General features: G+C 31.1%; 3 protein-coding genes across 5 annotated transcripts; 1 reads left to right on the plus strand and 2 right to left on the minus strand.

The window, feature by feature from the left end:
• The first annotated feature begins 1,808 nt into the window (after window positions 1-1,808).
• LOC126681098 (protein CLMP1) lies at window positions 1,809-5,592 on the plus strand. Of its 2 annotated transcripts, XR_007641326.2 has the most exons (3): window positions 1,809-2,089; window positions 2,461-4,949; window positions 5,320-5,592. XR_007641326.2 is itself a non-coding variant. In XM_050376479.2 (2 exons), exons 1-2 carry the CDS (start codon window positions 1,966-1,968, stop codon window positions 4,752-4,754), a joined length of 2,418 nt encoding a protein of 805 aa, XP_050232436.1. In that variant the 5' UTR covers window positions 1,809-1,965; the 3' UTR covers window positions 4,755-5,132. The 2 variants fall into 2 exon arrangements, 1 of the variants encoding a protein (XP_050232436.1); XM_050376479.2 differs by lacking the exon at window positions 5,320-5,592 and having other exon boundaries at window positions 2,461-5,132.
• Window positions 5,593-9,634: 4,042 nt separating this feature from the next.
• Window positions 9,635-11,260, minus strand: LOC126680236 (putative RING-H2 finger protein ATL53). The gene has a single exon (XM_050375317.2). It carries the CDS (start codon window positions 10,906-10,908, stop codon window positions 9,832-9,834), a length of 1,077 nt encoding a protein of 358 aa, XP_050231274.1. The 5' UTR covers window positions 10,909-11,260; the 3' UTR covers window positions 9,635-9,831.
• A 4,455-nt stretch (window positions 11,261-15,715) lies between these two features.
• Window positions 15,716-18,853, minus strand: LOC126683203 (28 kDa ribonucleoprotein, chloroplastic). Of its 2 annotated transcripts, XM_050379047.2 has the most exons (4): window positions 18,435-18,850; window positions 17,663-17,761; window positions 16,741-17,031; window positions 15,716-16,159 (listed from the first exon to the last, which is right to left on the minus strand). In XM_050379047.2, exons 1-4 carry the CDS (start codon window positions 18,801-18,803, stop codon window positions 16,055-16,057), a joined length of 864 nt encoding a protein of 287 aa, XP_050235004.1. In that variant the 5' UTR covers window positions 18,804-18,850; the 3' UTR covers window positions 15,716-16,054. The 2 variants fall into 2 exon arrangements, with proteins under 2 accessions (XP_050235004.1, XP_050235005.1); XM_050379048.2 differs by lacking the exon at window positions 17,663-17,761 and having other exon boundaries at window positions 18,435-18,853.
• Between the last annotated feature and the right edge of the window lie 4,334 nt (window positions 18,854-23,187).

The raw sequence follows: 23,187 nt of genomic DNA on the forward strand, positions 1-23,187 counted from the left end.
TATTGTTGCCACGTGTCACGTGTTAAATGAATAGTTCATAATCCTATGTGACGAACTAATTTCACCCAAGAACTTAACACATTTAACTATTATGTGCTTTCTGACTTTTGATATAAATAATCTTATCAAAAATTTAATATCTCAAAAGGTTCTATAAAATGATTTAGGAGGTTTGCGAATTCAAACGTACTCATTAATTTAGTATTTCAAAAATTTAATATCTCAAAAGGCATTTGAAATTCCAAAACGCAGATGCTCATTTGATTTAGGAGGTTTGCGAATTCAAACGTACTCATTGATACATTTGTTTAAATCTAGAGATAGAGTTTTACCTTCCACAAAAAATTTATAGATAGAGTTTTACCTCTCACAAAAAATTTATTTGGCTCGAAAAAATTAGTTTGAATGTGGAATGTTTAAAGGTATCGTCTCATAGTTAACACCCATTCACAACATCTCCGGAATTAGATGTTTGTTTAGGAGTATTTGCTACATGCTCACACGCCAGTTCATACCGAATCATATGCGCGTTTCGCATACTCATTTGTAGTCTTTCATTTTTCAGCTTTTATATTTTTTACTTTTCAGCACTATATCATTTGCACCGCCATACTTGTTAAAATGAGATATTTGGATATTGTCTTTTAAATCGATTTAATCAATAAAAACGCAAGCCAGAGTAAGGTGTTGGTGTCAATAAACCCGATTTTTGGTCTGATGCACGATTCTTCATCGTTAAGCGTGTGAGGTCAATATAGTCGGTATAGAATGTATTTCCTAACCGAGACAGATGACGACTTTTTTTTATTTCAAAACTAACCAGATTCGAGGTCATTTATAAAATTGCACGAGCCCATGATCCGTTCCGCTCACAAAAATAAATAAATATTGGATAAATGTTTTACAAAATAAATAAATAGTGTAATTTTTCTAAAGACAAAAATAAAAACAAAAAAATAAAGCTAATTATTTAAAAAAAATCTCACCTTATAATTTTTTTGTATTTTTACCAGGATCTAGAAAAAAATTCAATATATTTTGGGTTTTCATGTTTCATCTATACCCCGAAAAAGGGTACAGTTGACGATTTAAATAGTTTAAGGATAAAAACGTTAGCAACAACTAAATAGAAAGGTTATGCCATATTTTTTCTTATTTGAAAAAAATACAAATAAGTCCTTCAACTTTAAAAATGTTCCAATAAATTTTAATAATTGATTGTTTTTAGATATTTTATTAAAAGTTTAAATTATTTAAAAAAAAAAATTTGATCTATCACTGTATTCCTATGATTTTTCGAACCCACTGTTGAAATTTTTATAAAAGATATTTTTTTGTTTCTTTGCTCTTCCTTCTATAAAGGGAGCGATCGAAGAAAGGAGCATAGAGCGAACTGCTTTTTCTTTTCATGGGAGAATTTTTTTTTAAATGCGAATAAATTTTATTTTATGTAAATTTTAATTTTTAATGTTTTTAATTTAAAAAGAATTATTGAATAATTATATAAATTAAATAATTATTGGCAGTTGAGTTTTTTTAGAGAAGAAGGTGTTTTATACAATTACTAATATTAAAGCTTGATTAGAATATAAGATAAAAATGAACGATTATTCTAGTTTTTTTTCATATAAAAAGAGATTAATTTAGTATTTCAAATAGAGATGAAATATAAAAATTTAAAATAGAGTACAATTGAATTTTTATAAAATTAGAGTATAAACGCAAAAGAATTATAAAGTGGGAACTAAAAAATATTAGACCAAAAATAAACCAACCCTTCCTCACACACCTTACTACTAAATTTGAAATAAATCCCTTGATTATATATGCTAGTCACTGAAACCCTTCAAGGCGACTTTTTTTGTTCTTTCTTCTTCTTTTTCCTTAGAAAAAAAATACTATTAATAAATTGAGATAGCTAGGTCCGTCTTACTAAACATCACCACCACCACCACCACCACCTCAATGGCTTCTCCGGCTAGCGGACGCGGAGCATCAGTATCCGGTGAAGTTCCGGCCAGCCGTATTGAGCATGGGCGTCCTCTTCCCTCTGTCAAACATCCTCCTAGTTCCGCTGCCACCAATTCAGGTCTTTTCTTTTCCTCATTTTTTTTAATTTCTTGCTAAGAAAATCGTTTAGAACAGTAGTGGTAGATTTTGAAATTTTATGTGAGTCATTAATAATAATAATAATTGCAATATTGCCCGCACGGATTTGGTTTAGCGGTCTAAGCCTCAACCATCTGGGCGTCATAGTCGCGGGTTTAAACTCCGGCTACGCCCTTTTTAATGATTGGAGTGGTTGGGAGTTGTTGTTGGCTATTATAGCCCGGAATTGCCAGGTATGTGGACTTGCGGGCAGTCCACATTCCGGGATTTGACGGTGATCCTGCGCTTCGCCAAAAAAAATTATTGTAATACTGAAGATTTGATTTTTGGTTACTTGAATTTTGGGTACAGATGGGATGGCAAAAGTATTCCCCAATTCTGGTGATAATGGTAGTAATCGGAACTCGACTAGAATCCCCAATGCTAATGGTACTGCTGATTTCAAGTCTTCGAAAATTTTGAAAAAAGCTCATGAGCTCAAAGAACATGGGAATAAAAAGTTTCAAAATAAGGATTATGTCGGTGCTCTTGAACAGTATGATAATGCTCTTAGATTAATTCCCAAAACCCACCCCGATCGTGCTGTCTTCCATAGCAATCGAGCTGCCTGTTTGATGCAAATGAAACCTATTGACTATGATGCTGTCATTTCCGAGTGTAATATGGCCCTTCAGGTTCAGCCTCGCTTTGTCAGAGCTCTCCTTAGAAGGGCTCGTGCTTTTGAGGCCACGGGTAAGCTTGAAATGGCGATGCAGGATATTCAGCTTTTGTTAGGTGTTGAACCCAACCATAAGGATGCTTTGGATATTGCTGGTAGATTGAGGACTGTGCTGGGTTCTCGCCAGGAGGCTCAGCAGGATCTCCATAGCCGCCCTTCTCCTGCTGCGCTTGGGGCATCTGCAGTTCATGGAGCACCAATTTCTGGTCTTGGGCCTTGTTTACCTGCCAGACCTGTGTCGAAGAAGGTGTCAACTCCACTTGAGGCATCAGCTGTTTTGGCTGGTAATAAACTTGATAAGTCACCGACGAATTCGGTTAGTGAGAATGGTCCTGAGACCAAAACTCACCTGCCAAAACTTGTGTCGAAGCCTTCAACTGGTTCTTCAAAATCCACAACTGTTACCAACAAGGATACACAAGGAGAGCAGCCTTTTTCTTCATCTGCATCATTGCCAGTCAAGGTGGCAGTCCAATGGAGACCGCTGAAACTTGTTTATGATCATGACATTAGATTATCGCAGATGCCAGTGAAATGCACATTTAAAGAGCTAAGAGACATAGTGAGCAAACGATTTCCATCTTCTAAGTCGGTTTTGATCAAGTATAAAGATAGTGATGGAGACTTGGTGACTTTAACATGTACTGCTGAACTCAGATTAGCAGAGTCCTCTGCAGACAGCCTCTTGCCTAGGGACCCCGATACAGATAAATCTGATGCGATTGGGATGTTAAGATTGCATATTGTTGAGGTGAGTCCAGAGCAGGAGCCTCCTTTGCTGGAGGAAGAGGAGGAGAAACCTCTCGACACTGAAGGGACCAAGGAGGATGAAAGTGTTTCTCATTCTTCACTTGGGGATTCCGTATTGGAATCAGTTGATAATGAAATTGACAATGCAGAGAAGGAAGCTCCAAAGGAGAAAACAGGGGCTTCAGAAGACCCAGAGAGCAGGGAAGTAGAGATGGATGATTGGTTGTTTGAGTTTGCTCAGCTTTTCAGAACTCATGTCGGTATTGACCCAGATGCTCATCTTGATTTGCATGAGCTTGGGATGGAGCTGTGCTCCGAGGCTCTTGAGGAGACTGTGACTAGTGAAGAAGCTCAGAGTCTCTTTGACAAAGCTGCCTTAAAGTTCCAGGAGGTATCTGCTCTTGCTTTCTTCAATTGGGGAAATGTCCACATGTGTGCAGCAAGGAAACGAATTCCCTTAGATGAGTCTGCTGGAAAGGAGGTTATGTCGGCGCAACTTCAAGTAGCTTATGATTGGGTCAAGGAGAAATATTCTTTGGCCAGGGAGAAGTATGAGGAGGCACTATTGATTAAGCCGGACTTCTATGAGGGGCTGCTTGCACTAGGGCAGCAGCAATTTGAAATGGCCAAACTTCATTGGTCATTTGCACTTGCTAAGAAAATTGATCTCTCAAACTGGGACTCTACAGAAACTCTTAAACTTTTTGACAGTGCAGAGGAGAAAATGAAAGCAGCAACTGAGATGTGGGAGAAGCTGGAAGAGCAGAGAGCTAAAGAGCTAAAAGATCCTACTGCAGCCAAGAAGGAAGAATTGTTGAGGAGAAGGAAGAAACAGGGAAGCAGCGAAGGCGAGTCAGGCAATGGTGAAATATCACCGGAAGAAGCAGCTGAACAAGCAGCAGTGATGAGATCACAGATACATCTCTTCTGGGGTAACATGCTTTTTGAACGATCCCAAGTTGAATGCAAATTGGGGATGGATGGTTGGAAGAAAAACCTCGATGTTGCTGTCGAACGCTTTGGTCTTGCTGGAGCTTCCGAGGCCGACATCTCAATGGTCTTGAAAAACCATTGCTCTAATGGAGAGGTAGTTGAAGGAGGTGAAAAGAAAGCTGAGAATGCTAACACTGGAGATGCTGGTGAAGCAAAAAAGAGCAAGAAGATGGAAAAAGCGTGAGACAATTATAATGGACTGGCATCAACTGTTTACCTCCAGGTAGTTACCTGAATAGCGAATGCAGACTCAAATATGCAGCAGAAGGGTTGAAGGGTGGGTCTTTTCTTTGGAATTGAGAATTTTTGTCCCAACAGTGTGCATTCAACAATGATGTACTTGAGAGATTGCTTTTAAGGTCTCCATAATTGATTCGAGGTGATGTTTCTTTGTTCATATACTAAGATTTTCTCATAAACAAATTCATGTGCTTAGGATTTTTGACATTAGTGGTTGATATTCATGTGGTCTGATAAGCATGTCCTGATTTTTGTGTGAATGTGGCTAGTTTAGCTTATTGAACCCAATGGATATGTGTTAATTTTAAGAATTTGTTGCTGAGCTTCTGAGTGTATCATGCAGTAATTTTTTAGTAAAAAATTATAAGAAAATGATTAAAAGATTGTCTTTCCCTTCTCTGCATTTGTTCTCTTTGGTGCTGAGAAACTGGGAAATTATTGAGACTTAATACAAGAATTTTCCTTTTTCTTTTCCTTTCCGTTCTTCCTTTTTCTCTCTAATCAAACAGAAAATGGACGAGTGCTAAAGAATCAGGACCGACTGTTGATGCTTTTAACAATGAAGAGACTAGGCGCCTTAGAGAAACTGCTTCACAAATGTTGATTAAAGTGAGTGATTCTTGAACTATATGGTTTCTCAAGAACAAGATATGTAATCTGAATTAATGGTTTTATTACATGTTTCTTAAAATATTTTATATGCTTTTCTGTCATTGGTTGGTTCTTGAACGGATTCTTGTAATGATATTTGATTGATTTGAAAATGAGGGTAACTTGACCAATCTTTGAGTTTGATGGTTTCTGTTTGTTTCTTAAGAAATGTAGTTGGAAAATCTTTTTATTCTCGTGTTGTAGCCCTTGTTATTGATTGGTAATCTTGCATTTAACTCTTGGTTACGAGAGAGGAGATAATTATTTTTGTGTCGGGGCTAGTTCCATTTCTATATGAATCCTGAACTGCTGATTCCGAATTGGAGTCGCTATTCAGGATTTTGCTTGATTTGCTCATGAGGAAGTTTGACATGACATAATTTAGAGTAAATGAAAAACTATTCAAAAAGAGGAAGAAAATAACAAAAATGCTAACTTTGCTGAAACATTACATCAGCACTTAAAAAAATTAAAACTTTACATCTAATACCTTTCCAATAAGGATGCAACACATGGCACACTCAAAATGAATGGAAAAAAGTCAAAAACGTGTCAAAATTGGTCAAAACGCGTCAGAAACGCGTCAGATATGCGCCTGACGCGCGCTCAGACATGCGCCTAACGCGCGTGTCAAAAAATACATCAGTCACACGTTAAATATTTAAACATGTATCATTTATGTATCTGTTATGTATCAGTTATGTATCCGAAATGTATCAGAAACATATTTGATTATCATTTTTCTTTATTTTTAAAACAATTATAAATATATAAACACACACATATATATTATTTATATTCATTATTTATATGCCTATAAGGTGTATGTATAATATATTTTCTCTATGGGTAGTTGAAATGTATCAATAACATATATTAAAATAAAAATATGCCACATACTCTGTAAATTGTATAAAATATTTATTAATGATACTTAATAAGGATATATTTATCATGTTTTAATTGTATATGAAAGATGTATCTAACAAATACATACAAAAGACACACACACACACACACACATATATATATATATATATATATATATATATATATATAAAAATATTTTGTGAGCTGTTTCTGATATGTATTGTTGGGGTATCCGAAATGTATGTAAAGTGTATCCCGAATGCATTAAGGTATCACCATTGACAAGATGACGCGTATACCATTAAGGATATATTTGTCATGTATAAATCATGTATCAAAAATTTATCTAAAAAATACAACTGAAAAACATGCCAAACACGTTTAACGAATTGATATATACTCCCTCTTTCCTAATAGAGTTGTCCACTTTGACTTTATCACATAGTTTAAGAAAAGTAATTATTGTTTATGGCTTTTGTAAAATGTTCTTTATTTTTCTTGTCATACCCTTATTTAATATAGGGTTCACTAGCAATTTACTTTCATTTGTGGATTTTAAATAAGGGTAATATAGGAAAATTGAATGTAAAAATTTGTTACTTTTGAAAGTGGACAATAGTTTTGGGACAATTTTTTTTTTCAAAGTGGACAACTCTATTGGGACGGAGGAAGTATTTAAAAATGAATATACTTGAGCTGTTTCTGACATGTATCAGAGATGTCTAACATATGTATTCGATATGTATCAAATATGTATCTCAAAGACACTCTGATACTATTAATGAAACACATTTGATACTTAATCTTATAATTATTTAAAGTAACAATATAATGACGATATATTCACATAAAATATTTATTTTACATACATATACAAATTATAAATATTTTTATATGTATGTAAATTATAAATATTTTTTGGAAGCATTATGTCGTATTATAAATATTTTCTAACACCCTCTCGAGCGTAATAACAAGTTGATTTGGTACCAAAAATATTACATTGCCAACCTCCTTTATTAGATAGGTACATATGGCATATCATTAATCAAAAAATATAAAATTAACATGCAAAGATAATAAATTCTTAGATAATAACTCTTATATATATATATATATATATATATATATATATATAATAAAAATATTTGTAATTTACATACATATAAAAATTAAATTTTATAAACAATTTAAATACATTTTATTTACATCTTAGAGACAATTTAAATACATTTTTAAAAAAAATAAAACAGTATGCGAAACTTCTCACTAATGACATTGTTAAAATTATAAATTACAAATAAAAAAAACACATAAGAGAAGTTACCAAATAATAATATATATACTAATCTATATCACGTAATGCATAAAAAATAAAAGATTATACATCTCTTCAATTATATAAATAGATGATAAATTTTAAATACATAAATAATACATTACTTTTTCATTCATAGTGCTATCATATTTTCTAAATAAATATACTATCATTCTTAAAAAAAAAATTGAATTAAACTCTATCCAATTATGCACTTCCTTCAAATGGATTGAATGACGAGGTTGATGAGGTTTGGTTGCAACGAACTTTCACAATTCTTCTGGCTGGCAACACCTGATCACTACTACTCTTGAAAGTTCTAATCTCTTCCTCTACATCTTTATTCCACGATGTATCAGAGATGTATCGATAATATATCTAAGATAATTTAGATACATTTTTTATACATCTCAGAGATAATTTAAATATATTTTTTAAGAAAATACATTTAGTAGATACATCTCACATAAATAGTCACATCACTAGAGAGTCTTCCAATTTTTTCTCATTTTATGAGCAAAGTTTCTTTTATGTCATCATTTTTTCCGGATGAATCTGACTCATCTGCTTTTCTTTTGAATAAACTAGTTCTCATCGGTTTCTTCAAATTTCTTGAAAGTATTATTCTCACTAGAGCCATCTAAAGTTAAACTAAGAGGATAATCACCTCCACCTCAACCATAAACTGATTGTATTAATAATTAGTATCACTTTCCATTTACACTCTACTACTTCTCTTTGTTCTTCGTCTGCAATTATTTGCTTCAAGGCTCATGGTCAACAAATTGTCATTATTATTATTACTATCATTGTTATTAAGTTATTAACAAACATAGCTCTACCGTTTTAATCACTCACACAACTACCTAAAAAATTACCCTTCATAACAACCTAAAATCTATTAAAACCAAATCTTGTAGAAAACCCATTAAAATAACACGAAACCCAGTAACAAATTTTCACCAAAATCCTAAAACCCCAATTCCATAAAAATCAAACCTTTAAAATGGGAATCAAAATTTTGTTCTATTTCAATCACAATTTAAAGATATCCAGAAAACCCTAAAACTTTAAAATAAAATTTATGAAATTGCAAATGCTTAACTAGTAGTTCGAATTCCAAACTACATACAAAACCTGCAAATCGAATCATTGATGAATTGAGTTGTAGAAATTAAGAAAGTAAAACACAGTGTAGAAAGAAAGTAATAGAAATGTGTGATTTTTTTTTAATAGTGTGTGTCACATGTAAGGTTATAATTAAGTATGTATTTTGTGTAATAAATCCCCATTTTCAGCTCTTAATTGTAAATGTCAACTTAGCACTCAATGAAAATAATTAGCACACTTAGCATTTTTGAAAAGAATCACCGGTTTTAGAATATTTGTGTAATTTTTCCCATAATTTATACAATCTCATTTATTATCTGCAAAATTAAAAGCATTAATATTAAGGATTTCCTCATTCTCACTGTATAAATTAGAGCTTTTTATTAGTACGTATTGAAGCTTTAAGTATAACTTGCTGCATTTAAATAAAATTATTTGCTTTTAAGGGATATATTTACACTTATTGTCCTTGGACTATGGACCTATGGTCTCTTTTATCCGACTGTCTCTAAATTTTATTCAGTAGCTTAGCTCCCATTGTTCCTGAACATTTATTTCACAATTTGGTAGTTCCTATCGTTATTGTTGTGCCGTTTCTATCAATTTTAATGACGTGACTTACCAACTGAAGTCCTATATGGGCGCTTAAAGTTCTAATTTTTGTCACGCGATGCTGCAATTTTAGATGTCCATCTCCAGTTGGCATTATTAAAATTGACGAAAACAGTGTAGGAGTGACGACAGGGACAACCAAGTTATTAAATAAAACTATAGGAATGGTTGGGATATAAATTGAAATTTAAGGACGATTAAAGAGAGACGATATTCCATGAACATCTGGTGTAAACAATCAACTTTTAAGAGATATATAAGTCTAATGTAAATACGAGTTTTTCATTCGATTGTCATACATCAGTCATCTTGATGTTATAATTGTATATAACATATTGTTGATGCATTTGATCAACTTCCATTAATCAAAACAAAATTCTCTCAACTTCTTCTTAATCAGCATAATGCTAAGTGAACAAAATTTTCAAAAAAATAAAAATATAACTAAAATTATGTTTAATTAAACAGGGCTAATGATATTACGTACCCTTCCATGCCTAGCAAGGAAAAATCTCCCACTTGAAAATGATCTCTTCATTCTAACTTTTTTTCCTCTATGGCCAAATCTAGACTTGCTAATCACTTCTAACGAATGATTGGCCGATGCAGGATAACCAGATAAGCAATCTTCATCATTTTCATTAGCTCTCAAAATATCAGCAACTGAATATGTATGAGTATGATCCATTGAAAATGATCGCCTTATGAATTGATGACGATCGCACCTTTCATCTCGCGCTGCTGGAATTACGGGTGAAATAGAAATGAACCCCGGGCTAGGAAAAATTCCTGGTTCCGCCATTGTATCTCTCTCGTCCAATCTTCTCAAATCGCTAACAACACGAAAAGGCATTGTAGTTGCTCGAGTTGCTTCATCATTTTGCGCACTTTGCGTCGTAACGGCTACATTAAGAGCTAAGCTTTCCGTCGATGGCGCCAGAAGAGGAAAAACAATGTTAGCGCGGCATAAAGGGCAATTAGAGTGAGATGTAAGCCAAGTATCAATACAATAAACATGAAAAGCATGGCTACACTTAGGCAGAAGCCTAATGCTTTCATCTTCTTGAAATTCGCTTAAACAAACCGAACAATCCGAACTTCCATTGATCAAACCCTCTTCTTTCTTAAACTTACACATTGTGATTGATTTGATCAAAGCTTCATCTAATCCAATTGAAGTAACTATCCAAGGCTCATGGAGATTTGGATTGTGATTTTCCTCCATTAATTCTTCAACTGGCTCTTGGTTTTCTCTTCTTGATCTAGATGAATTAATACTATTGTTTCCACAATATTTGGAAATTACAGTATAATAGCTTACCAAAAGAAAAGCGGTTACCAAAATTCCGATAACGGCGATCACCAGAGGGGACGAAACTGCGCTTGAATTATCGTCAGGGAATTCATCAAAAGCCGGAGGAGGAGGAGGGTAGAAGATGTAGCACCATTGTCGGCAGTAAATGCTGCAAAATCCTTTAGAACAATCTCTACCATTCTCATAAGGAATCCATGTTTTTAGAGTGCCCACTGATACCATAACTAATGTTGCACAGAAACTCGTCGAGTACCACGTTTTTTATTTTCGTAAACGCTTCAAAAACTCAAAAATCGACGTAGATAATCTAGTTCTACAATCTCATTCGGCATTTATGTTTAGATGTCACATAAGCATATTGTACTCATCTATCCTATCCGGGAGCGCTACCACAAAGAGCCTCGGATAGGCTCTAGCCTCGACTGCCGTCGGAATATATTGAAATTTTTGAGAGAAAAAGATAAAATTTGTAGAGAAGTTAAAACTAAAGCGCCTAGGATAGCCTTTAATTTCTTTTTTTTTCTTCAATATTTTTTCTCTTTTTTTTTTCTTTTTCTTTATCACTCTCTTTGAGATGTGATGGTGTATTTGTTGACTAATGTAATGGGAAGTGTGATGTTGGTTGGTTTCATTAAAGCAGCCAATACCTTTATTAATAGCCAACTAAAATACAGTTGAGATATTGATAAAAAAAAGAAAGAATCTCTTAAACAGGCAAAATCTAATTTTCAGATTTATATGCCAAAACTGATCTTCCTAATAGAGCAATTAAATTAATGCATACTTGTATTATTGGTTCAGGATAAGATTAAAATCAAGTTTCCGGAAGCAAGTCGTACGGTAATTGATCCTGAAAATATTTAAATTATCGTATTTTTATAATTTGGTGATTAAATTTTTAGTTATGAAATTTTTATTTATTTTATTTTTAGTTATAAAATTTCAGTAATTGATCCTGAAAGTAGAAAGAGACATCATAATTTTGTATGAAAATATACTTTGTTGCTCTTCTTTCAAATTACGAGTTGAATGATACCTTTTTTTCAATAGAGAAAGAAAAAAATAAAAACTACATAAAGTAGTACTGGAATAATTTTCTAAATTAAGAGATAAAATAAATAAATATAATCATTATGAGTTAAAAAAAAACTTGCTAAAATTAAATCAGAACTGAATGAGTGCTATTATAATCAAATAGTGAGGTATAAGATAACATCTTTTAGTGAGAGAAATATTTTTTAACAAGAAAGAGGAAGTGAGAGAGGAGGGACAAAGAACAAAAAAATCAAGTAACTTAATAAAGAGCTATATTTTGTAGTTAGAATAAAATTATAATTTTTTAAATAAAAGAGTAAAAAATACGATTTCTTAATGTCTTTGTAAATGAGATCCGTAACTATCTTGGTCTCTTTCTAATTCAAGTTGTGTTTATAAATTATATATAATCGATTATGGTTTCTTTAAAATAAATAAAGGTATTTGAAATATATAATATTTTACAGCCAAATGATTAAAAAATATCAAATTTTTAATGAAAGTTTCATAAAAATCCAAACTTTTCAATTTTATTCAATGTGTTCTAAAACATATAATTTCGTTTTAATTATATCCAATTATACAGTTTTACTTATGTGGCGCTTATGTGTGGCATTGCCACATCAGCGCCATATAGACGTCACATGAGTAAAATCACGTAGTTGGACATTATTGAAATGAAATCATGCGTTTCAGGACACATTTGATAAACTTGAAAGGTTTGAACATTTGTGAAATTTTCTTCAAAGTTCTAACATTTTTTAGTCATTTCGCCTATTTTTATTAGTTTCATTGCTCAATTTGCATAAAAATCAAAATAATAATTTTATTTTATTTTATTTATAATTTAATTTTTGAAATCAACCGAAATTATGACCGTAAATCAGACCTGGTCGATTTTAAATTGATCTAAAAATATTCAAGAGGCATTCTATGCTACAAATTGCCAGTTTTAAATTGAAACCGCCAATTTTTGAGTCGTGGCCAGGGATGTATACGAAACGAGATGCTCGCGAGCAGCTCGTGTTCGACTCGATAAGAGCTCGGCACGTGTTTGTTCGTATTCCAAACAAACTAAACTCGAGCTTGATTCTATGTTCGTTAATTTAAACGAGCCAAGCTCGCTTTCGTCACAAACAGCTCGATTAGTTGCTCGTGAACAGGATCGTGAACAACCTTGAATAAGAGTCCATGAACAAAATTGTTTAGAAATTCAATTAGTGTTGGCTAACTAACTCATATTTAAATTAACTTATATAAATATCTTTTATAATTTTGAAATTACATGGTTCAACAAAACTACATAGTTTTGATATAATGTAATTTTGATATAAGAAACTTATAATCTAATATTTTGGACAATTAGTTGTTTTGTTTGTTTTTAGAATTTTATATTGTTTATATTTTTATTATTTATGTTTGGATAATTTTTTATTGGACTTGCCGGTTGTACTTTAATATGTGTTTGGAAAAATCCATTATTAGGTATTGTTTTTTTTTATAATTTATTAGCTCATATTTATATTCGTTAGACTGCCGGTCATTGTAACCTGAAATTACTAGAGTAAGTAGATTTGTGTATTGTCTATATTTCAAAATTTGATTAAATTAGTATTAAATTTCCAAAAGACAGTCATGAAAGTTTGTATAGCATTAGCTTGAGCCCTTTTATCAAAAACTTTGATAAGTGGTGTGAGAAAACCAAGATTCAGCATTTAGTCTCCCCTAGACAGCCAGTGTTGCCACCTTTTCTCTTCTTTTCATCTTACCTTCTTTAAAAGTTAAAACCTCGCCAATAATTGTGGCATGTAGACAAGACAAAGATGAAATAAATTGCCAATGACCTCCTAGTTTAATTGGCTAAGGAGTGAGGCATAAGACTTAAGGATTTTGGGTTTGATCCCTCACGTGGACAAAAGGGAGGAAAAATTTGAAGGTTTATTAAAGGCATTTGAAGAAAGCTCACAACATCAGAAGTGTCAAAAGCAGCGGCTGTGGCATCGTTTTCCACATGATGGCGGACTCGTAATGGCGATACGTTCAACGTAAACAGTGTTGATGGTGTGTCTGGCGTTTAAATTTGTATATATTTATAAGTAGTAGTATATATATAGTTTGTTTGTAGCTTTGTAGTAGTAGTATTGTTATCTCTATCTCTGTTAAAAAAAAGATGAAATAAATTAATTTAGATATAAAAAGTTTACATTTATCTTTATTTAATAGTCTTTCCATACAATAAAAATAAATACATATAATAATTTGAGTGTTTCAAAATATAAATAAAATTGTTATTTTAATGATTAATTTAAAATATTTATATTATCCTTTATATAACAATTTTACTGCTTTCTTTTAATTATCCAATATAAAAGATAATTTTTAATCTTAAAAAACAATTAGTTAATTTTTTAAATTTATTTTTAATCTCAAAAGATCATTGGTGCTTTGACAATATATTGTTACTAATAGTTATATATTTAGATAAAAAAATAAAAAAAAATAATAAAAAAATAACTAATTTACTTATATACATAGAGTGTTTATTTAATTTTCCATTAAAACAAATAAATTTGTATTGTTATCTCTATCTCTGTTAAAAAAAGATGAAATAAATTAATTTAGATATAAAAAGTTTACATTTATCTTTATTTAATACTCTTTCCATACAATAAAAATAAATACATATAATACTTTGAGTGTTTCAAAATATAAATAAAATTGTTATTTTAATGATTAATTTAAAATATTTATATTATCCTTTATATAACAATTTTACTGCTTTCTTTTAATTATCCAATATAAAATATAATTTTTAATCTTAAAAAACAATTAGTTAATTTTTTAAATTTATTTTTAATCTCAAAAGATCATTGGTGCTTTGACAATATATTGTTACTAATAGTTATATATTTAGATAAAAAAATAATAAAAAAATAATAAAAAAATAACTAATTTACTTATATACATAGAGTGTTTATTTAATTTTCCATTAAAACAAATAAATTTGTATTGTTATCTCTATCTCTGTTAAAAAAAAATGAAATAAATTAATTTAGATATAAAAAGTTTACATTTATCTTTATTTAATACTCTTTCCATACAATAAAAATAAATACATAGAATACTTTGAGTGTTTCAAAATATAAATAAAATTGTTATTTTAATGATTAATTTAAAATATTTATATTATCCTTTATATAACAATTTTACTGCTTTCTTTTAATTATCCAATATAAAATATAATTTTTAATCTTAAAAAACAATTAGTTAATTTTTTAAATTTATTTTTAATCTCAAAAGATCATTGGTGCTTTGACAATATATTGTTACTAATAGTTATATATTTAGATAAAAAAATAATAAAAAAATAACTAATTTACTTATATACATAGAGTGTTTATTTAATTTTCCATTAAAACAAATAAATTTGTCTATAAATAGACGACTCTTTGGAATTTCTCAATGACTTAAAATTATTTTTCAAATTTATCTGTCTATTAAATTACTTCATTAACTGGCTGATTCAAATTTTGTAATTATTCACTAATATGCTTAATAAATAGCATATAGTCTTTTTGTCTTATTTTAGAATTTTCGTACCAATGAAATATAACTCAAATGAGGTAAGCGTTTGAAAAAAATCTGCTAGGTTGCGGTTCAATTTCTCCCACAAACGTTTTCTTTCTCCAATAATCAAAGCAAGTTCAAGGCCGGATTAACCCTTTATTCAATTCACAAGTGTAATGTATAATAACAAGAGAATGAGCAGGCTTTAATGGAAACCTGACATTCTTATTACCAAACAAAATATAATTCATGAAAAGGTATAGTAACTAACACCTAAATCTACTGAAATGAACTACAATCATGCTGCAAAATAAAATAAATTGCATGGAGAACAACTTCCAAAAACTAGAAGAGGCGGCCTTACCGAAGCAATGTAGCTGGATGAAATTAAGCGGAATTGGGAGGAGCGGGCAGTCCTAACTCCGTCTAGACTAATGAAATTTCTATGATTAAAATACATTATGGTACAAGATTTGTTTGATACAAATTACAACAAAGATTCTAATGAGCATCAAGATTTGCACATACAGGTAAGCGAATTTGTGAAATGTTATATGCCAATTATATAAAACAAGTGCAAATATAGAATTGAATTTTACTACAATGCACTCGCAAAGGTTAGAAACATATACAGATTAAGATGAACACGGGAAACGCTTTCGGCCGCAACAATGCCCATGAATCCATGATAAATATATCTGCTGATGCTATACTGCTATCGTCAACCTGCAAATCAATTACAAAATCCAAAAAATGGCCTTATATATTACTCTTCGGGTTGGCCTTCAACATTTTCCTCTTGCTTTTCATTTCCAGTTTCCTTGGTCTTTTGATCGCTAAATTTTAGACGAAGTGGTCGTCCCATTAATTCCTACAGCACAAGACCAATAATGGAAGGGTCAATTTCATGTCTTGCTAATCTAAAATATTTATAAGATTGGCCAAGAAAGACTGTATACATGCAGAGATGCACACAATGGTGGATAATGATCAGGAAGATGCATAAACTATTAACTAGTACTGATACAATAATTAAAATTATTAATCTATGATTCATATATAGCATTATCGGTCAATTTCCGCAAGGAGCACACAACTAAAATGGTGAAAGAATATCTAATCTTATCACCAACTAATTAGTATACACTAGAAGACAAACACATAAGAGATAGAATTTACAAAAGATTAGAATGGAAAAGTTCACAGCTAGTTATTTTTTTCTTCATGATAAAAATTAAATCCAAACTACAAAATGCCATCACGAACTTGTTTAAGTTTTAACGTAACAGACAGTATTAATCAGAGTTTAGAATGTAAAGCTACATTTTCAGCTATGATTACAGTCATATGAGTACGTAAATTTTTCATAACATCATAACACAATGAACCAGTGAAAGCAATCAACAGTTTCTAAAACAATGCATAGATTCAACTTGATTAATTTTTTCTTACCTTCCCATCCAAAGCCGAAATCGCAGCCTCTGCTTCCTCTCTTGTTGCAAATGAAACAAAACCATAGCCCGAGGATCGCCCTGAAGGGCCATCAAAGACAACCCTACTAGAAACCGGGCTAAAATTAGTGGAAAAGAATTCTCTCAGATGAGTCGATCTAACTTTCCAAGCAAGATTAGACACATAAAGCTTATGCCTTGTCTCGGTATCAGGAGTGCCCGGAGGGGGTGGAGGTGAAGGTCTCTTCAATCTCTTTGCGTATTCCACTCTAATAATTCTACCTGATACTTCCTGCAACGAAAAGTTAAAAATTTAATGGAAGAGCATCGTAGAAACACTAGAAACAATATGTTGGATAACTGCAAAAATTAGCAAACAAGAAATTTGAATGTGAACTCAAAGCATTTATGGAATTGAAGAAACTAAACGTAAAATATGGTATGAACAATTGGTGTTCAATAATATAGTATAAACTATTGGAAAATGTTGAATAGCGAAAACACGACATGGTTATTTGTCAGTTTGAGGCTCAATTTTGAGCGACACCCACTTTGTGAAAGTGCCTGGTCTTAGCAGTTTTGCGTTATTTACCGTGAATATATCAAAACTGTATATTTATATGCTCAAAATGATTTTGCGGAAACTCTTGAACAACAGACAAGTCTGCTTAAGCAAAAGACAGTCTCGAATGAATGATGCAAATCAGCTCCATACATATCGCAAATAACAGAATTTTGTCTTACTAATTTGATAAAGTAAAGCATACACAAAACCTGAAATTTTGGAAACAAAAGCTTGTTTTTTCATAAAAATTAGATATGGCATATGCAGATAAACAAATATTGGCTGCTACTCAAAACAGGAAACACATACAAATTTAACAACACAAAAAGACCAACTGAAAAGAAAATAATGAGCTCACATGAGAATCAAATTTCTCAACACAAGCCTGAGCTTCCTCAGCAGATTCCATTGTCACAAATGCAAAGCCTCTACTCCTTCCATTACTTTGCTTTATAATCTACATTTCAACTCACAATAATAAAAACACACATCAAAACCAACATTTACATTCAAAACTACAATTTAAAATAGAGTTATTTGCATAATTAATTCCCAACATTTCACTTTTGCAGCAATTCAACTCATTCCTTAAAACGTCGCATCGCACATCCAATCTTTCAATTTTTGACATTGTGTAACATATTTTTATCATATGACATCATTTTATACAAAATGGTGACGACTATAGGCTACACAATGCAAATGCGAGAAAATCTCGTCCACCACATCATCTGTAAATTAAGTCAATTACATTATAACACTTCACATATTACAATATCACCATTATAACTAGAACACATTTATCATAAAAGTACCATCATTTTAATGAAAAAGTGTCACAATGTAATTGGCTTCGTCTAGGATGACGTGGTAGACTCGGTCTATCGGAAAATTTATCTGCAATTGCGCGAAACATTGGAATGTTCTATGCGGAGAAATTACGAGGTAGAATCACTCCACCATGTTATCAATGGACTAAGCCGATCAATATTATAACACATCATTAAAATAATGCCAATATTATACATTAAAATTTGTACACATTTATTATAATTTATCATAATCGCTATAAAAGTGAAACATTAAAATTTAGTATGCAAATAGCTCAAAATAATTGAAGGGGAACAAACCTCAACATCTGTTACAGTCCCACATTCTCCAAATAAGTTCTTGATATCAGCAACAGAGAGAGACCATGGCAAATTAACCACATAAAGCTTCTTCTTATGGGGAGTTTCTTCTTGGGTTTTTTCGGACCCGGTCGCCGGTATTAGTTCTTGCACAGTACTAGAGCATCGTTGAACAAAAATCACTCTACTGGTTTTTATTGTTGGGTTAAAGTTGATGGGAGGTAAATTTTGGAAAAGGGAAGGGACAGAAGTGGAATTAAGTTTGTTACAGAGGCTAAGATGGGACAGTGGCAGTGGTGTTTTGGGAGATGATGAGAAGGAAGAAGGATGAGGAGCCAAGAGAGAAAGGGCAATCTTTGTTGCTGCCATTGCTGTTGCTTCACACAAGTTTTCTTCAGAATGAACTCAAGTGAGGTGTTTTGGATATTTGAGGGATAATATGGTCATTCCGTTATCATATTGAGGTTTATCGCTTTTCATTTTTTATTTTTTCTCGGCTATCGTCAATGGCTTATTTTTGCCGTCGACGGTAGTCATCTCTTTGTGTTAGATTGGTTAAAAATTATCAACGACGAACATATCAAATTCATTTGTCGTGAATTAAGAACCAAAGATGATTTAAAAAATTTCAACAACAAAAATAAAATTATTTAAGAGCTATAATAATTTTTTACATATTTTATTTTATTGTCTGTCTTTATTTATGACGGTTTGATTACATTTTTTTATGAAATATATTTTTAAAAAAATTGATAGTGGTTGAATCATGATTGTAGTTTAATATTAAAAATTAATTTGGGGGTGATGAAAAGGTTTTGACCGAAAACTGCATTTATCAGTGAAATAATTTGATATTTTTTTAATTTCTGTAAGTAGATTCTGAATAAGGCATGACACGTGTTGACTAGTTGTTGACCAAAATATACTATATTCTAAAATTGAAAATAGGCAAAAATACTCTTAAGATACACCTAAAAAAAGGTTAATTCTATAAAAAATTCACGACATTTCCACGAAATTTCGTTTTAATTACGACCTTTAAAAGTTGTCATATAAAACCATAACCTTTCATTTTTTTTAAACCTATCATTTTAGTGTGTTTTTACAAAGTTCTTCATTAAACCATTAATTAAAGATCCAAATTATAAATCGACATCAAATATTATTATCTTTCGGCTAGAATATGTAGGATTAGTAATTTTTTATCAGAAAAAATATACCAAGTTCTATTTTGGTGATAGATTTGAAACAAAATGAAAGATCATGTTTTTAAATGCCAACTTTTTAAGGTTGTGATTAAAATAAAATTTCGTGTAAATGTACAAAAATCACATATTAGTCCACAATGTACATTGTCGACCACATGTTGATCGCCGCTGATCGGCACAGGTTTGGCAATATTTGGCCAAAATTCAAGCAGCTGGTCACCGGATAAAGTAGTGTATTTTTAGTTTTTTTCAAAATGTAATACTTTTGTAAATAGAAACTAAAAGTAAAGCTAAAAATGTTTAAGTTGTCAAATAAAAAGTTGAATTTTCAAAAATTCATAGTATTTTGGTAAATAAATATTGAAAATAAATGTAAATGATGTACTTTTTTCATATATTTTTAGTTGAAATATTGATTTGAAAGATAAAACGAGTCTTTTCTGCACAATAAGGAGAATTTTTTATTACAATAGAAACAAAAGACACTAATATTGTATATATACTCAAATCTTTTTCTCACTCACCATTGATATAACTAACTTTATAAAGGGTACCTCTTTTTGTTTGTTTTTTTTTTATTCAAAGGGTACCTAGCATAACAAACAAAGAAATTGAGTTGTTACAATACCTAGCATTTTTAGAATATATTTTCAAATTGTAGGTAGACTAAAAATATCTACCATTGGTTTTATCTTCTTTTTATAGTAACAACAATTCAAGCTAACTAGATTAATTCAAAAGGTAATTTTTTGTCTACAAATTAGTTGTTGCCATCAATTTCCTTAAATGATCGCAGTAGTTGATTATGGGAAAATAAATGTTGACAATTAATGAAAATATATAAACATGCAAAAAATATAGTGTATTGTTAAAGAATAAAGATCCTAAATTAAAGCAATGCCTTCGATTTTTATTTGGTTGGAACATCACAATATAGTTATACTATGGAAAGCCTTTGTAAGTTTAAACAGTCATACAAAGAAATTTCCTATTAAAAAATATTGTTATGGCAAACCCTAATTATTTAGAAAAGTACAAACTAATAATACAAAATATTCTGAATCATCAAATAATTAGAAAGTCCTCGTCTTCTCGTAAGAATTCAAGTTTCTTTCAATTCATTTTTTTACATTTTTTTTATTGCACCATGCCTAGAAACTCAAGATGGTGCAATATTTTTAAACTTGTAATTTATGTATCATCAATTCTAATCTCTTCAATTATTCTTAGCATAGCAACTTATGAAACAGCAAGATTTGGTCCAGAAGCTGGAACCCTAACCCTAAAAGTTTCTGCGATAACCGTTGATAATCTATACGTGACACAATCGAAGAGAATTATAGCTGCATGGAATGCGACAATGGTGTTCATAAATCATAATCCCTATTTAAACATTACGATTCCATCATTCGACGCGTTTCTTACGTACAATGGAATCCCGATCTCGTGTGGATACATGAAAGAGACACTTTTTATTGGTATGAAACAACATATAACATTCGAAATCAGGAGCATAGATGTGGCGATGGGGTGCGAATGGGGAAGATTGTTCATGTTAGGTCCCTTTGCGACGGATTTATCGAAAGATCTTACCGTGCAAAGAAAGGTAGAAATAGGATTAGAAATGAGTATGGCTGCAAATTATAAGCATGATTGTTGGGGTTGGGATGTGATATTAAAGCCATATTGTGAAGGTTCAACCGTTGATTTAGAAGATGGTAAAGGTAAAGGTAGAAGGGTTATATATACGAATAATACTTGTAAAGTACCCACACCTTTATGGTATCATTGATTTATTAAAAATTCATCTCATTTTTGTACAGTTTTAGTCTCCTTTTTATAAATTTATTTAGTGAAAACATTATGAACAAACAACTCTCAATTGTTTTTTCTTTTAATGTGAATTTCATTCATATACACAATTACACATATGATTAGGAGACAGAAAATGTGAAAATTAATCGTACTGATTTTTTTTATACATGCTCTATGATGTTATTTTGAACAGATTTACTATATGAGACGACATCTTCAAGTTTTTCACATTCAGACTAGTCTCATTCGAGTAGTGTAAGTCCCTTACGGAAGACTTTGTTTCTAAATTTTAAACGACTGTATATATGAGTATGGCTCGAATCCGCAATCCCACTAAACTGGAGAGTGTTTTACCAATTCACCTTCGTGTTAGGGTTGGTGCTAAATATATAATTTCCAACATGATAATGATTTCATGTAATGAAACTGGATCTTTGGTAGATTCACCGTCAGAAGTTGGTGAACTTTAGTTTATGTTTTGTATTTTCGTTAAATATGACGGATCCAGCGACAGATGTTAAATGAAAATTTTGGGGAGTCAAAATAAAAATATATATAATTAATTATTCTTAAAAGAAAAAATTAGTTTAAACACAATACAAATTTAAAAATATAATACAAATACAAGAAAATCAAACTAATTCAACATATTTTTTTTATCTTTTTAAAAAGAAAAAAAACTACTACTTGATAATTTTTAAAAAAAATGGGAGGGCCATGATCCTCCCATGCCCTAAGAAAGATCCGCCTAGATAAAACATGAATCTTTTTGTTTACTAAAAGAAATAAAAAAACATGGGAAAAATGTTAGTGAACAGTGGAAAAGTACTGTACTACTTACAGAGTACCATAATTTGTTTTTATGAATAAAGAGTGCCAAAAATTAAATTGTTAATTCAAAAAAAATGTGATAGAATTATAATTTTATTAACTTTGGGTCTTATATATATATATAGACGGAAGTGCTACGTGCTCTAGTAAACTTGTTAACACATATTTTATGTCATTAATAAGTAAAGGTAAAATGTGTTTGTCGATACCGTTTATTAAATATATCATGATTTTGAAATTTTTCCGGTTTGATCGATCAGTTTTCAAGAGTATTTTAATATATTTATATTTAATTTGTAGTTGACGTGATATGATGTTGTATATGTCAAATGGGATAAATTTTATGTATATTGACATATAATATTGCTTCATGTCCGTTTTAAACGGGCTGTTGATATATTCGGCGAAGATAAAAAAAATAGATCAAATTGAGAAAACTAAAGATGGTTAAACACCCGTAAATCTGATGTTAAAATTTTGAGGAAATAAAATGTTGGGTACTAAACTTAGCCAGTTTTCGCTCAATCAGTAAGGTTAATTTTATATTTTAAAACAAAAATACATTTAAGATGAACGTCGTTTTACCTTTCGTTTCCGGTAAGTTCACTTCAACTTCAATATTTAGACCATCATAAAAGTGTGATGTGCAAATGGAGATGAGGAATAATTATAACACGAGTTAAGATGTAGGCCAAATATATATTGGATCCTCACATTTAGTTCGATTTTAAATTTGCACCCTAATAAACTTTTTTTCAAAAGAGGTACTTAACGTTATAAAAACATTTCACATCGGACCCTACAAACCTAAAATGCCATGTGTTCGCTAGTGACTGGTCAATAACTATCGAACCTAATACGTCAATGCTAAATTGGCCAGCCACTAACGGACATGTGGT

This window comes from Mercurialis annua, linkage group LG5, assembly GCF_937616625.2.
Source record: "Mercurialis annua linkage group LG5, ddMerAnnu1.2, whole genome shotgun sequence".
NCBI classification, from domain to species: Eukaryota; Viridiplantae; Streptophyta; class Magnoliopsida; order Malpighiales; family Euphorbiaceae; genus Mercurialis; species Mercurialis annua.